This window comes from Amia ocellicauda, chromosome 23, assembly GCF_036373705.1.
Source record: "Amia ocellicauda isolate fAmiCal2 chromosome 23, fAmiCal2.hap1, whole genome shotgun sequence".
NCBI lineage: Eukaryota > Metazoa > Chordata > Actinopteri > Amiiformes > Amiidae > Amia > Amia ocellicauda.
Genome location: NC_089872.1, coordinates 16,176,401 through 16,192,002, shown reverse-complemented (window position 1 = coordinate 16,192,002; position 15,602 = coordinate 16,176,401). Strand labels below are relative to the sequence as shown.

The 15,602-nt window shown below is 40.3% G+C and overlaps 1 protein-coding gene across 9 annotated transcripts in view; it reads right to left on the bottom strand.

Moving 5' to 3' along the window:
- The window catches only part of dst (dystonin), a 135,148-nt gene that overhangs the window by 44,158 nt on the left and 75,388 nt on the right, over positions 1-15,602 (bottom strand). For all 9 annotated transcript variants that reach the window (XM_066696819.1, XM_066696823.1, XM_066696826.1 and 6 more), the window contains 16 exons: positions 14,646-14,734; positions 14,325-14,448; positions 7,893-13,574; positions 7,632-7,778; positions 7,149-7,364; positions 6,628-6,777; positions 6,277-6,510; positions 5,323-5,475; positions 4,701-4,934; positions 4,307-4,585; positions 3,171-3,716; positions 2,420-2,596; positions 1,453-1,576; positions 1,118-1,326; positions 534-851; positions 41-207 (listed from right to left, as the gene is read on the bottom strand). In XM_066696819.1, the coding sequence (XP_066552916.1) occupies positions 41-207; positions 534-851; positions 1,118-1,326; positions 1,453-1,576; positions 2,420-2,596; positions 3,171-3,716; positions 4,307-4,585; positions 4,701-4,934; positions 5,323-5,475; positions 6,277-6,510; positions 6,628-6,777; positions 7,149-7,364; positions 7,632-7,778; positions 7,893-13,574; positions 14,325-14,448; positions 14,646-14,734 (8,849 nt within the window). The remainder of the gene's footprint in view (positions 1-40; positions 208-533; positions 852-1,117; positions 1,327-1,452; positions 1,577-2,419; positions 2,597-3,170; positions 3,717-4,306; positions 4,586-4,700; positions 4,935-5,322; positions 5,476-6,276; positions 6,511-6,627; positions 6,778-7,148; positions 7,365-7,631; positions 7,779-7,892; positions 13,575-14,324; positions 14,449-14,645; positions 14,735-15,602) is intronic.

Sequence of the window (15,602 nt, the reverse complement as noted above, 5' to 3'; positions counted from 1 at the left end):
TGAGTTTGGCACAGACGCAAACGACACTTCATTCACTTACTTTTCCTTCACCGTCTCTTTGAATGCTTTGAAGTTCTTAGTAAGAGCCTCCATTTTGTCCTGGACCTGAGCTTTGCTTCCCTCTGGACTCATCTCTGACAGTTCCTTGGACAGATTTTTCAGCAGCTCCACATCCTTGGCATGTTCACCCAGCTCAGTGTTTGTTTCCTAAAGAAATGCAAAATACAAAACCAAACAGGTGAGTGAAAGGGTTTTAAACAGCAGGTAACATGTGTCTCTTGATATTGGAAACCTGACAAATAGTATCAGAGCAACAACTCAACATTGATAGAACAAATAGATTGTTACAATTGGTTCTATTATCTATCATAATGAGTATGTAAACTCTCTTTTGGAAACAACTAAAATGTAACAATTATCACCAGAACATTCCCATTGCGCCTTTTCTGTAAACTACATTTTTTCAGCGTTGATAAACAAACACACAAAATGCAAGGAGAAATGGATGACTTTAAAAAGGTAAATTACACTACCTGCATTAACTGAGAAAGTTCATTGACGTTTCTCCCAGGCCCATCTGTCTCAGACAGGACCTGAGACCTTTTGTCCACAAACTGCTGGACTTTCTCATAAGTCTTCTCAAAGAGCTCCACCTTCTCCTTCAGCTCTTCCAACTTGGCAACCTTCTCCTTGTGTTTCTCACAGGCATCTGTGAAACGGTTGGATAAGGTGTCCATTTTTGTTTGGAGGGAAGACGCCATGGAAGGGTCTGCTGTCTCGATGAATTTCTTCACCTTCTCTTTCATGGCGGAGATGCTGCTCTGGCGACTCGAGATGTCCTGATCTAGGACCTTCAAGAAGGAAAGACAAAACCATATAAGAAAAACATGTATTTTCAATTCTGAAATATAGAGAATGATCAAAAAATATTACAAACAGATTCAACAAGCTTAGTGAGATCCATGTTGAGGTTCAGAGGTTTAGAGCAAAGTCATCCTGAATAATCATGCATGATAGAACAAACGAAAGCCCAATCTAACTTTGTAGAAGTATGATGTGCGGGTAATGTCCATTAAGTGGAAGAACACACTGCAGTTGAAGACACATTTGTACATACTGCTTTTTTACTGAGGACATCTTGAATAGCTGTTGAGTTCAATGGCATCTGATCTTCCTTCTCAAGGCTTTTCTCCACCCCTTCCATCCAACCCATCATCTCGTCCAATCCGTCCTGGACACTCAGGGAGCGAGTGAGAGTAATCTGCAGCTTCTCGTTCCTGTCGCTGACCGACTTGGAGAGATTCTCATATCTCTCGACAATATCATCTGTGGAAAACAAAATGCGTGTGATCACAGACTTCGAGGCAAGAAGATAAACTACTACTTTCCGATGAAGACGGCTGAAAAAATATATATTAAACAGTTTAGTTCTCCTGCAGCTTGATCACTCACCCACTGTCTCTTGGATGTCGTCTTGATTGGTTAACAGGTCTCCCTCGGCAGTGATCAGAGCATCGGCTGTTTTTCGTAGCGTCTCCACAGCCACTTGGCGTCCAGACATTTGTCCCTGCAGAGCCTGTGGGCACGATCATATTTATCATTGAGTCTGGTTTGCTTCAGCACTAAGAACTGGCTTCGGTACACTTTTCAAACGGCAAACAATCAGACAGCAGCAATAGTAGGTTCCATCGGAGAGTCTTACACATATACCCATGTAGATGTCTGTGTAAGCCTGGTTCTGGGCCAGCTTAGGTAATTTGTTTTGTATTTTTTATAAGGATTGAACAATGTTACATATCTTCCAGTCTCTTTGCAGTGCATCCCTAATCATCCCCTCAGGGTAATCTCGGATGAAGTGAAGTGTTTAATCGTCCTGCTATTTTGTCAGGAGTTGTAATGCTCTGTAATTCAATATCTTAACTAACCTTTTCTTGACCTTTCTTGCACCTGTAATCAGTCAACATCTCTGAGGAGTCACCTCTCTTTTGCTAAAACATGTAATCTAATACAAATGTATTTTCCATGCCCAGACTCGTAAATTTAAGAGGCAAGCCAGGAAATGCGATATGTTGTGTCTTTGGGAAATTATTTATTTTCAAATCACACCTACTTCCAAAAGCTAATAAAGCAGTGAAACAGTCCTCTCACTGCCAACGATAAGTAGCCAAGATCATGAAATCAATGCATAACTCTTTGCTGCTTAGTTTGTTACATGTTTTGGATCAAAATATTAAAATAACGTCTTTAACCAAAGCAAGGCAATTAAAATATATAGTATTCCTTTAATTTACAGAAACATTATATGAAACACTAAGCTTTAATTAGGTATACAGGTAAACAATGAGGCCTATACTATAATTCCAGCATATCAGCTATCAACATTGACTAAGATACATGAAAATAAGTGCTGATAACTCACCTTGGTTTCCTCAAGCTGCTTTTGGAGGTTTTTGGGGTCGGCAGCAATAGGCTCCGTCAGCTGTTTCATCACGTCTCCTTCTGATTCATTCAGCCAGTTCAAGAGCCCAGAGGAAGCATCTTCATACTTCTTGTATTTCTCTACTACATCTCTGAGGTTGTTTCCAAGCTGGTTACACTGACACAACACAAGCAAATGGTTTTATTACCAAAAAAAAGCAAAGAAAACCAACAACACACATTGTCATACATTTGATCTTGTTGTTGTTCTTAATATACACTGAATACATGTTTTTAACATTTTGATAGGCTAAAGGGACTGATTCTATAGTACAGTGTAACAGCAGTTCTCTAGTCTGTATGAAGCGTCTCTCCATTTTTAAAGAACTGTCGCCACCTTGTGTTCAAACTCAGATAATACATTTATATTTCCTTATATGAAAAAAACTGGGTGCAAAAATCTCCTGCATTTCTTCAAACATTCACCTAAGTTTTGTAACAATGTCAAGGAGACAACCACCACGTCTAGTCTTTTAAAACAGGCATTTGTTGGCAACACTCTTGATGCAAAGAGACAGAAAAACTTCCTTCAAGAAACACTTCGTAGATAGGCATACTTTAAAAGTGTTACTGTTAATCAAATCACTTCTATTTATAAATGGTGATGGTTGTTCACCAGTGGAATTTAGAAATACAAGGTTTTAATAAAGTTAATTTCAGTGGGGTATCTTCAACTTTATCGGCACACTTACCTGTGAATGAAGAGCTTTGTATCGTTTTGCTGCCGAGTCTAACTTATGCTGAACTGCCGCACACGCTCCCGAAGTATCGACATCCAGTTCGCTGTCTGCGCTGGGGTCCGTCCTGCTGCACGATTTGGCCGCATCCAGCACCCGCTGCCCGGAGATGGTTATGAACCTCAGATCCCCCTTGTGTGAGATGACATCTTCGGAGAAGCTCCTCTGGCGCTGCAGCTTGCCGTTGAGCGTGCCCAGCTCGGATGTGGCCGTCTTCAGCTCTTCCATCTCCCCTTCGGACTGCTGCAGCCACGTTTCAAACTCGCCGCAGTCGCTCTCGAACTTGTGCAGCTCTTCCTGCACGTTCTGGATCTGCTTCATCTTTTGCTCCGCCTCGGTCAAGGTAGCGTCGTAGCGATCCTTCAGTTCTTGGATGTTCCTTTGAAGCTTCTCCTTCTCCTCAGGCGTGAGCATCTGGGCCTGTTTGTCCAGCAGGGCTTGGGCGGACTGAGTGGCGATGATAACGTCCTGCTGTTGAGACAAGATTTCCTGATGGTGCGCCTGTAGAGAGACACAGAAAATGGTTGGCCATCATCACAACTACACAAAAGACCTGCCTCTGAATTACAGAAACCATCACTCTTAGTTTGTGTAATATGAAATACGTAAGCAAGAATGCAGATAAGCACACCACAGCACACAGGATAAGATATGATTAGGGTCTTAATTGCAAACTGCAGTCACATGACCCAGTGTGTTAAAAGAACAGCAACAATCTATAAGGAAAGAAAGATCTCAAGCTTAAAACTATATCCATGTATGAGTAAAAGTTCAATTTGTTTCAACTACGCCACTTAGTGTTTCTACTGATGAAAGTAATTGGCACGCTAGGTGAAGAAATTAATCTACTCTTAACTAACATTTTAAAAACTAGATTTGCAGTTAGAAAATGTAAATTATTTGAATACACTTTGGCATGATTCAGTGTCTATACTGTAGTCTTTTTAGACCCCAAATATATACAATTCAGGCCTAATAACATTCAAATTGTACCTGACCATTCTCAATGTGTCAGAGAGTATTTAAGATTGCAATAGAATGGTTTTAATTATGAGTCTGGAGAACTACATATATATAAAATAGGTTTCTACCTTGACCCGATCATACTGTCTATTCAAATCCAGTTCTTGTGCATCTTTCTGTTTGCCATCAACGACAGTGAACGCATTCTCTTGTAGCAAGTTCCCGTTGGCTTCATCCTCCTCGCCAATCATCGACGTTGTCATTTCCAAGGGTAGGTTTCCATTCTGTTTTGCCATCTTGTCCTTCAGGTTCTCTTCTCTTTCTGTCTCTTTCCCTATATTAGACAACCAGCCCAAAAGACCTTCTATTTTGTTCTTGCTCTCTTCAAGCTTCTCCACAGCCACTACCTGTGAACCAAATATAAACATGAAGAGCATGAAAGACAAGTCCTAAAGTTCACAATAAACTCATGACATCCCTGGAGGAATTGTGGCCGCCATGGATATGTGTGTATTCACTCACCTTCTCTGTTTCTTGTTTGATGGCTGTTGTCATGGCCTTATCCAGATGTTTCCTCGACTCCTCTGCTCGCTGATTTAACAATTTTGACTTGCTCTTGGCCTCCTCCAGTTTGCTCTCGATCACCGCTATTTTCTCTGGCTGCAGTTTATCTCTGTTCTCGTCCAAGAAGGTCTTTGTGCTCCTAACGACCTCTGATAAGGCACTCTCTCCAGCCTGAACATCTCTCTGTAAGGCCTGTATTCAGTCAGAGAAACAAAGATCTGTTTATTCGGTGTCCTCATTAAAGCTACTAAATGGAGGCTCTGGCCTACTTCGGATGTTTGACTGAATGAACTGAATTATGTTCTTCTCCAAAAAGGGGTTCCAAAAAGAGCGACGTACGGCCTTGACCGTTGAAGTCACATTGTTTAAACAACAGCATACAAACACTAAATCAGATCAATCTTAACAGAAAATGTTTCACCTCAGCCCTCGTTTTTCTTAGATGTCCACCAATAGTTGTGTCAGAGCAGTGAGAGGCCGATTTCACAATTTCAAAATAGTGAAAAGGCTTGTTAACTGCCAGACAGAGACTAAACAAGACGCACTAATAGATGTCTTACAAATTAAAGACTTCCTTTACCTGATGTTCCTTCTGATACTGCTGGAGGTCCCCCAAACTGTCACCGCTAACAGCAGACTGCTGGTGACCAATAAGTCGGTTCTCCGTCTGCGTCAGTTGATCACACAGCTCCTGCAGTTTGTCCGCGTATTCCTTTTGCTTATCTTCTGCACTCTAGAATAATAAAAACACACTAACATGAAATAACAGGCTTTTTGTAACTGGTACACAGTTACTCAGTTTCACAAACGTATGCTGTAAACATGACAGGCACCCCACAGAGATTGAGATAAAATTAAAAGGACAAGAAAAAAACAGAGCACATCCTCCGAAGTGGTTTTGTTTTCAAAGGAAGTGCCGCATAACATCCATAAACACTGAGGAAGTATTTTGTGTTTTTCCCCCACTGGAGTTAAAACTCAAACGTGTCGAGTTCTTGAAGCCTGCAAAAAGTAAATATGAGCAGGATACAGGTTAGTATTTCAGCAGAAGGACATTTTGGGGGGTCTTGTTATAAAATAATGACTCATTATAGTATTTAAGCATTCAGGTATTGCATATCACAAATCACACACTCAAATCAAATGTTTAAAGAGAAACAAAAAGCTCTTAATCAAATAATTATTTATTGTTTCCAGTGCTTCTGAGAGAGATATATTTGTAGAGTCGCCTAGAATTGAAGATGAAAATACAATAAAGAAAGAAACGACTACAAAAATGCAATCATTAACCTTACGGACTGTATTTCTGATACATATTCATGTCTACAGATCTTTTTCAATTTTACAGATAAGGTCAGATTTGCCGTCTTATCTTTCCATAAGCGCTAAATTAAAAGGAGCAGCATGCCAACATTTGAAACAAATCCTAATGCATGAGGTTCACGCTGCGCTCATACTGTGAGGCAAATAAAGTGAGAGGCATTCTTTACGAAAACAGAAACAGCAAGGCCAGAAACGGTATCAAAAATCAAACCTTCAGATTACTCAAGTCTTGTCTTATTTCTAGGTGAAGATTTAGGGTGTGCCTTTGGGTGGAAACCTTTTCCATGAGGTCTTTGAACAACCTCTGGGTGGCGCTCAGAGACTTCAGCAGCTGTCGGCTTTGAGTAGGGGAGAGGTCTTGAGCATTTTCAGATATGAAGAACTGCACATCAAATGCTGTTGTTTCCAGCTGTTGTTGGGTTACTGACAAGTTTTTCTCCAAGTCCTGTAGTTATCAAAGGGAACACGGCATTACAACTGGTAATAACATCACCAGGTATCCGTTTGATAATTGTACAAAAGTAATTCTGATGAATGTAGTAAATTTGTAAATTTGTTTGACCTTATTTTGCTGAATTCTGTACTTCACTGTATCCAAGTCGTCAGTGTTCATGATATCCAGTTTGGACACTACTTCGTGGTGCTCTTGAATAGAAATGGAGAGCTTCTCAAGGGTGTCCAGGAGTTCCTGGTGTGAAGCTGCTAATTGTAACTAAAATGAAAGAGTATATGTGTTTCATTGCAGCTGATACATCTTCTGAATCTACTGAAGAAAACTCAGCTGATACTAACAAGGAGAAATACATGTTTCTGGGAAGTTCATGCTTCTGAAAACAAGACATAGTAACTGAATTTTGAGTAACACTTTTATAAGGATGGATTTTCAATGTTTAATGTCAATAATAAAACAAGTGTTATTGCAGGGGAGTTTACAGTTTACATCACTTTTATCACTTTACTTCATTTTTATCATAAACACTGTGTAAAGCAAACTGTACTGGGCTGATGCTCAGACAGAACAAGGAAAGTGCATCATGCTCTTGGAAATATAAATGATTGCAAGCGAAATAATTAAATACTGACCTTTTCTGAGTCAATGGCACTTATTATTAAACTTCTCCTTGCAGAGGACAGTTTGCAAACATCAGAGAAAGCGTGCTGCACATCTTTAGAAACAGTTTCCAGATCTCTGCGTATTTGTGTGGGAACTTGCTCATTAGAAGACCTTAATAACTGTCCCGCGGTCTTCAGATCTTTAGTTAGAATGCCAGCCAATGCAGAAAGCTGTGATTCTAGTGACTAGAAATAAAGAATGCAAGCTTCAATAGCATTGTAACAGCCAATCTGATACTAAATAAGGGAGGTACAGGGTGGGGTGAGGGGTTATGCACATACGTACAGAGCTTGTGTTACAGTCATGCAAGCGAGAGTGATTTGCAGTAGAATTATTTTTAAAAATAGCAACTTCAGAGGTCTTTAAATACTTTCAAATATACATGGCTCTCGTATGAAGCCGTTTCTGGTGTTTTTTTTTAAATGTAGTTACTAACTTTGACAATAACCAACCTGAGTTTCTTCAAGTTGCATTTTCAGTGCCTCTGTTGTGTTGCTAACAGGCACCATTTCCAAGTCATTTCTGATATCCTCTAGAACATCTGAATGATCCTGTAGTCTCCCAACACACTCCAGAACATTCTGTGTAGTGCCGAGTAACTGCAAAGATAGTTACAATAATATTATGTCACTGTGTTAAATGGTTTTGCACATGCCAAATCTGAATTTTGATACCATTAATTTGCACCAAAGCGGTCTTAATTATTGACTTACGGAGGGCTTGTCGGTTTCACTGTTGATCTCGGCACTCAGGTCATCCTCAGACAAGACACCCTGGGCACTTTCCTTTGATTGACTGATGCTGTCTTTTAAGTCACACAGATCTAGCCTGTGATCTTCAGGTATGTTTAATGCTTTTTCCTTTTCAGTACAGGGAAGAGTTTGGTTTCCATCCTTACATAAACTGTTTTCTAGAAGATCGCTGATTTTACTCGCCACTTCCTTGAACATCGTAGGGTCATCATTAGCGGAAGCAGCATGAAGGATCTGCAGCAGCTGGGACTGGATCTTCTCTGCCGCGTGAGCAGACTTCACATCAAGCTGGTTTGCTTCAAAAGACACATTTTCCTTTCTTCCAGACAGTTCACAGGTCTTTGACTGTGGGCCTTCTTGTTTTAACAAGTCAATAAGCAGGTCAGGACTTTTGCTGTCAATATGACTAAATGGATGTTCTTTCTCCTCATAGCATGAAGCTGCACCTGCTCTGACAGTTCCACTGGGCTCCTGCACATTTTTTATCATTTTGATTATGTCTTCGATGACTTTGATTTCTGCCTTTTGTACAACATCTGCACCTGGATCTTCCACTTGCATGTTAACTAATTCAAGCAGACTTGACCGTAATGCACTATGGAGATCTGGCCATTCTGGTGTAGCCAAGTCTTCTTGAACTGAGCCTGTATGTCCAACTAGTACCTTGTCTGTATTCAGATCTACGGCAGGGGAACAGTCTATTTCACTACCCTTTTGGTGTCTGCTATTAGCTAAGCTGCCTGTATCCACTGTGAGTGTTGTTTCACATGCTAGACCCCGACTGTCAGATGCACTGCTTCCGTCAAAACTGTCCCGTGAATGCTGATCTCTCACACTTAATGAAACTTCATTTTCAGAAGATGTTCCACAACACTGTTCAGGAATTCCCTGGAAAGGACCTGCACCTTCTAACAAATGTGTGTCCAGCTCTGACCTTAGTCCTGTGCCTGGATCATCCTTAGATATGCCAGGCAGATCATTCACATTATGACTTACAACATCCTTCAAAATGTGCTCTGTAAGGACTTCATTTTCAGAAGATGTTCCACAACACTGTTCAGGAATTCCCTGGAAAGGACCTGCACCTTCTAACAAATGTGTGACCTGCTCTGGCCTTAGTCCTGTGCCTGGATCATCCTTAGATATGCCGGGCAGATCATTCACGTTATGACTTACAACATCCTTCAAAATGTGCTCTGTAAGGACTTCATTTTCAGAAGATGTTCCACAACACTGTTCAGGAATTCCCTGGAAAGGACCTGCACCTTCTAACAAATGTGTGACCTGCTCTGGCCTTAGTCCTGTGCCTGGATCATCCTTAGATATGCCGGGCAGATCATTCACGTTATGACTTACAACATCCTTCAAAATGTGCTCTGTAAGGACTTCATTTTCAGAAGATGTTCCACAACACTGTTCAGGAATTCCCTGGAAAGGACCTGCACCTTCTAACAAATGTGTGACCTGCTCTGGCCTTAGTCCTGTGCCTGGATCATCCTTAGATATGCCGGGCAGATCATTCACGTTATGACTTACAACATCCTTCAAAATGTGCTCTGTAAGGACTTCATTTTCAGAAGATGTTCCACAACACTGTTCAGGAATTCCCTGGAAAGGACCTGCACCTTCTAACAAATGTGTGACCTGCTCTGGCCTTAGTCCTGTGCCTGGATCATCCTTAGATATGCCGGGCAGATCATTCACGTTATGACTTACAACATCCTTCAAAATGTGCTCTGTAAGGACTTCATTTTCAGAAGATGTTCCACAACACTGTTCAGGAATTCCCTGGAAAGGACCTGCACCTTCTAACAAATGTGTGACCTGCTCTGGCCTTAGTCCTGTGCCTGGATCATCCTTAGATATGCCGGGCAGATCATTCACGTTATGACTTACAACATCCTTCAAAATGTGCTCTGTAAGGACTTCATTTTCAGAAGATGTTCCACAACACTGTTCAGGAATTCCCTGGAAAGGACCTGCACCTTTTAACAAATGTGTGACCTGCTCTGGCCTTAGTCCTGTGCCTGGATCATCCTTAGCAATGCCGGGCGGATTGTTCACATTATGACTTTCAACGTCCTTCAAAATGTGCTCTTTAGGGACAGTTATTGATAAATCAGAGCCACAGTCTCCCATACCCTCCACTGTATCTCTAACGCTCTCTTGCTCAAACGTTACATCTTCTGCCAATGAAAAGGAACTGCTTGTTTGTAAGGGCAAAGCATCTGCTTGGTGTTCAGGACTTTTTCCACCTGGTACAAGCTCATCAGAGAGAGAGAGTGAATCACATACAGATGGTGTATCAGGTTTTTGTTCTGATTCAAGGGACCAGTTTGTAAATGTACTGTCATTGCTATCAGCCTCCTTGAAGCTGTCCGTTTTGTTTTCTTCAGTTAAGGTATCACCACGTGACGTACAGGACATATCTGACTCACCCTGATTCACGATTCCATTCGGATGTATAACTGATCCACTGTATCCTTTGTCAGACTCTAACTCAATGGAGTGTTGTAATGTTTCATTCCTAGATAAGGTGGTTTGCTTTTCACTTACACTTAGAGACACTGAATTGCTGTCAACTTCATGGAATTCAGGCTTTTCTGCTTGACACCGTTCATCCAAGAAGTCATCATCAATCTGGCTATGTCTAAGGATGTTTTCTATGGACAGATGCAGCTCTGTTGAATTCTGTATCATACCTCCTTCCTCTAACTGTGTGGATAAAACTGACAGGTTGCTCTGCTTATCTGTACATTCCTTACTAAGGATTTCTGGAAGATGGAACAGTTCTTTGAGCTGAGGGTCCACAACGCCAGAACCTTCCATCTGCAAGCTTGTGCCTTTCATTTTTTCAGATTCATGTACATTTTTCTCCACACTATCTCCTTCAGTGTGAGAAGGATGTTCAGTAACCTGCTCATCTATACGTTCAAGCTCAGTCTTCCCGTTTTCCTCTTTGTAACCCACAATTCCACCAGAAATAGCCTGTCCGTCCAGCAGCTTCCTATTAGTGTCATCATCCAGCAGGCCTAGTCTCAGACCTTCAGGAATACTGTGAACTGCTCCCCTCTCTGGGCCAATTATAGCATCAACAACCATTTCAGAGTTTATAATATTTTCAGCAACATCTTCATTAATTAGACCTCGTTGCACTGCCTCACTGATACTAATAGTTTTTCCAGTATTAACGTCATAGAAACCAGACAGTATGTGCAGTTTCTCCATAACTTGAAGAGCAATATGGCGTGTTATTAAGCTGCTTCCCACTGCTTCCCTCAGGGTTATTTTGGTTCCTGTTTGGGCATCAACGATTCCACCGTTCTGAAACTGCAAAGCCAAAACATCTACGGCGATCTCCTCATCAACAAGTCCTTTCTCTAGGGCTGCATTAATATCATACCGATTACCTGAAGTAACATCCAAAATCCCACCTTCTTCCACTTGTGCTCTCAAAAGTTGGACAGCATTCTCTCTCTCTAATGTGTCTGGCCTGGCTCTCTCTGAAAGGAACTGTTCTCCAGTGCTTTCCACGTCTGTGTTTAATTTACCAGTCAATTCTGCAGTCTCGGTCAGTTCTGTCATTTGTTTTGGAAATTCAAAGTCATCTGGTGTTCTGGTTCGATTGTTTATGTTTGCAGAAGCAATCTCACTTGGAAACGAGCTGGTGACGGCATGATACGAGACTTCTCTGCCCTCCTCTAGAGCAGCTATGCTCAATTCTTTTCTCAGTCCTGTTTCTGTGATATCACTTATATTCAATATCTCTTTGGATGGCACACCTGATCCTTCCACAACCGTCTCATCGGGAGACTGCACTTCAGAATGTATTGGGTCTATATTAATGGTGAGGTGATGTTCTTCGATGTGAAGTCTTTCTTCACCTTCCACCTGGGAATCAGGCCTTGTGAACTCTGACACAAACCTGGCACCACTGGTATGTGAATTAGTGACATTTGCAGTATCATCTGCATTATAATTCTCTTCATTCCCGTCATCTGCAATACATATGTCACCCTCTGAATCACTACCTATGTCTGCTGTTGACAATGTAGTAATATGGACATTTTGTTTGATGTCTGCATGGTTGTCGTAAGTATCTAAAGAATGTTTGTCATCACTGTGATCCTGAACAGTATTTTGGGTTTCAGATAAAACATTAGAATGTGAGAAGACAGCATCAGCGGGAATATTTTGATCTGGTTCTCTATTTGATTCTTCGATATTTTCTGTAAATATCCTAGTCATTTTCCCTAACTGTCCATCGTATATCAACAGCCGTTGCCCTGATTTAGGGTCCATGTAGCTATTCATCATGATGTAGGAAATAAATAATTGCTGTGCTTCTGCAGGTGATGGAGACATTTTATCCAGTTCAGATATTTCCAGATCTGATGAGGGTTCGTGGCATCCCTCGATCTGCAGCTCACGCAGAGAGAGCCACGTTGACATTTTGTCGTTTAGATCCTCTATATCGGGAAAAACATCAGGTATTTCTGTAGACTTCAACACATCAGCAGTGTTTTTGTCTATCAATCCAGCACTTGTTGCAGTTTCAATACCAACTACCTCTGAGCTCTCTGGAATATAAAATGCAGCTATCTTTTGCCTGTTGTTCAGCAATTTATAAGCTAGCTGATTTGTAATCACCTCATGTTGTAAAGAAGTCGACACTGTCAAGATTTCACCAGAGTGAGGCCAGAGAAGTCCCATAAAACCCTTCTGTCTTTCTAGCACTAAGAGCGCACTGCTGGAGGTGATTAAATTGCACTGCACCGCTTCATCGAGTGTTAATCTTTCGCATGTGTGAGGATTGACAATGCCACCATTTTGTGCCTGACAGCACAGTATACCACAGGCTGTGTCGTTATCTATCAGGCCTTCTTTGAGGGCTTCTTCCACACTAAGTTTGCGATTTGTGTTGGGGTCAACTATCCCACCGGCAAATAACTGAGCCCCTAGCAGTCTGAACATGGTTTCTCGGTCTATGAGGCCCTCATGAACTGCTCTTAAGACACTGATTTCCCTGCCTGATTTCAGTGCTATTTTACCATCTTTTCCTTTCTTCACTGGCAGCAGGCGCATGCCCATGTCTTCATAAGTCAAGCTCCTCTGGACTAGCTGTACAAGGGAGACTTTTTCTGCAGTGTTGGGGTCAATCAGATCTTTCCATGTGTTCTGTCTTTCTAAGATTTTCACAAACAGTGGTGGTGGAATCAGCCCGTTCTGGAAAGCTTTCTCTAGATTCAGGACATCTCCGGTATATGTAACCCTCAATCCTCCTGTTGCCAGCTGAATCTCAATCATCTTAATGGCAAGCTGCTCTGAGATAACTCCTCCTTTAAAAGCAGCTACAACTGGGATTGGCTCTGATGCATATCTTGTGTTCAGAATGCGCCTGTGAGCCTTGTTGAGTTCTTGTAATTGCAGGTAAGTCTGTTCATCCACCAAACCATGCTTGAAGGCGTCATCCAAATCCAGACACATACTTAATTCAGGTAAAATCAAGCCAGATGTGATCAGTTGAGCCTCCAGAAGTCTGATCCCAGTTGTGTGGTCAATTAAACCTTTCTGCACAGACCGGCAAACAGAAAAGACAGCTCCACTTTCCAATTCTAAGATGCCCTCAATGGTTTGAAAATCCTGTGGGAAAAGAATGCCAAGAATGAGTTAAAATCATTCACAATCATTAGAATGTATTGATGTGTGTGTATATATATATATATGTAAATATAAATATATATTTAATTTCCAATGAATGTGTAACATAAACATGTACTTACCAATAAGAAAAGCATATGAATGTTAGCAGTTCATACGCAAAAGTGAAAATCTGTGTCAGTGTTTCAACAGCAAGAAGAGGAGGCACAATAAAAGCTGGCATGCATCTGTGAACAGAATCTTCCATGTCTTGCAAAAACACAGTTAGTTAGAGACAGAACACATTAAAAGCATTGATTTAGTGTGGACCTATGAAGATAAAATCCTCAGGCTTTTTTGTTTGTTCATTTTGGCTGTGAAAAGTTAGAATGTGGGTGAAATTAGAACCCATGCTATGCATGTTTACAGCATACAGTTTTCAAAACACATTTAAAATAAAAAAATCACAAACATTTCCCACCCACCCCCCCAAAAACAATTCAACAAACCTGTAGAGAACCTCAAAAAGCAGGATACCAACCGTATTCCTTGATCGTGGTGATGGTATTGTTATAACCATTAGTGTGAATGTGACAAAAACAAAGACCTGATATCTCATGCAAAAAGACCACACAGACAAGAACAACTGTTAGTTATTTACCATGCAGTGGGAGACAGTACTTCTGTTTCTTGCTTTCAGTTGTCAGGATACCAGGTGTCAAAGTAATTCTGACTTTCTTTTTTCACATTTACCTGCTCGGCTGGAAGACTCTGTTGTGCCTGGAGCTGATCGAGACTCTGCTGAGATAAATCATTGTACGCCTGCTGTAAGGACTTCAGTTGTTCTTTGGTTTCTTGTCTCTCATCTTCTGACATTCTATATAAAAAAAAGACACCTTTACTGAATGTTTGCGATATTACATTAATTCTGAATTACAGGTGCGTTTCATACGTTTGTCTGCATTAGGATATTTTATTATGTTGCAATGCATTATGGCATTTTGACTGCATTCATCTGTATAGCCATTTTGCCAATTCAGGAAAATAAACATGTAAATTGGAAAGTAAACTAACTTGTCACTGTGTTTAGCCAGAATAATTTGTGTAGTTCTCAAAGCTTCAGCAATTTGCTCTTTCTTTGCAGCTACTTCTTCTGTTGAAACCTGTAAAGGAAGAAAGCAAACACGTAATATTAACACTGAGCTGTAGATAATACAACATTTAACATGCTTATCTATATCTTACAGTAGAAAGTCTGTTACATTATGCACACATTTAAAATGTGAAAAATAGGTATACCTCATGTTCATTGCACTGAATATATTGTTAAAAATATTTAAATACATTAAATTACATTGTATTTGTGAAAATAAAAAACTGATATTACAAAATGTATATGTATGTTTACAAGTATATGGAAGCAGGCAGTTTTGTGGAATTTGTGTAGGATTAAGATAGGAATAAAATGAAAGGCTTTTTTATCCTTGGCATTAGTTTGAATTGTTTTACTATTTGCGATGCTTGTGTTTTTATATATATGTATTGTATGGTAATACTATGTCCAGTGTGGTATTACTATGGTCCAAGTCCAAAGAAAAGCATGTATAAGGCTGCAAAAACAAAAAGGGGCCTTGTAGTCGTTTAACTAGTAGTAAACCTGGAGACTCGCTATCTGGAGATGATAATAAATATGATAGTGATTATTAATAATACTGCTTGTATATTACCCTAATTGAAAGTATTTTTATTTAGTTGCAATGCCAGATCAATTAAATTGACTGAAGTTAGTTGTTTATAGTCATTGATTTTATTATGATTTTCTTTTATATCCAATGTAACAATCTTTTCTAGACAACAAACCTTTCATATGTACTTCATCTCGTAAATTCAGTTTTGTTGTTGCCATAAAACTACTTTTGAAGTGATCTGAGTTAACTGAAGTGCTTTCGGTAAGGGAATTGTCACATAATTATTGCACAATTACATTATTTTTTAACAATGATATTGTAATTATCCACTGGTACTGTAATG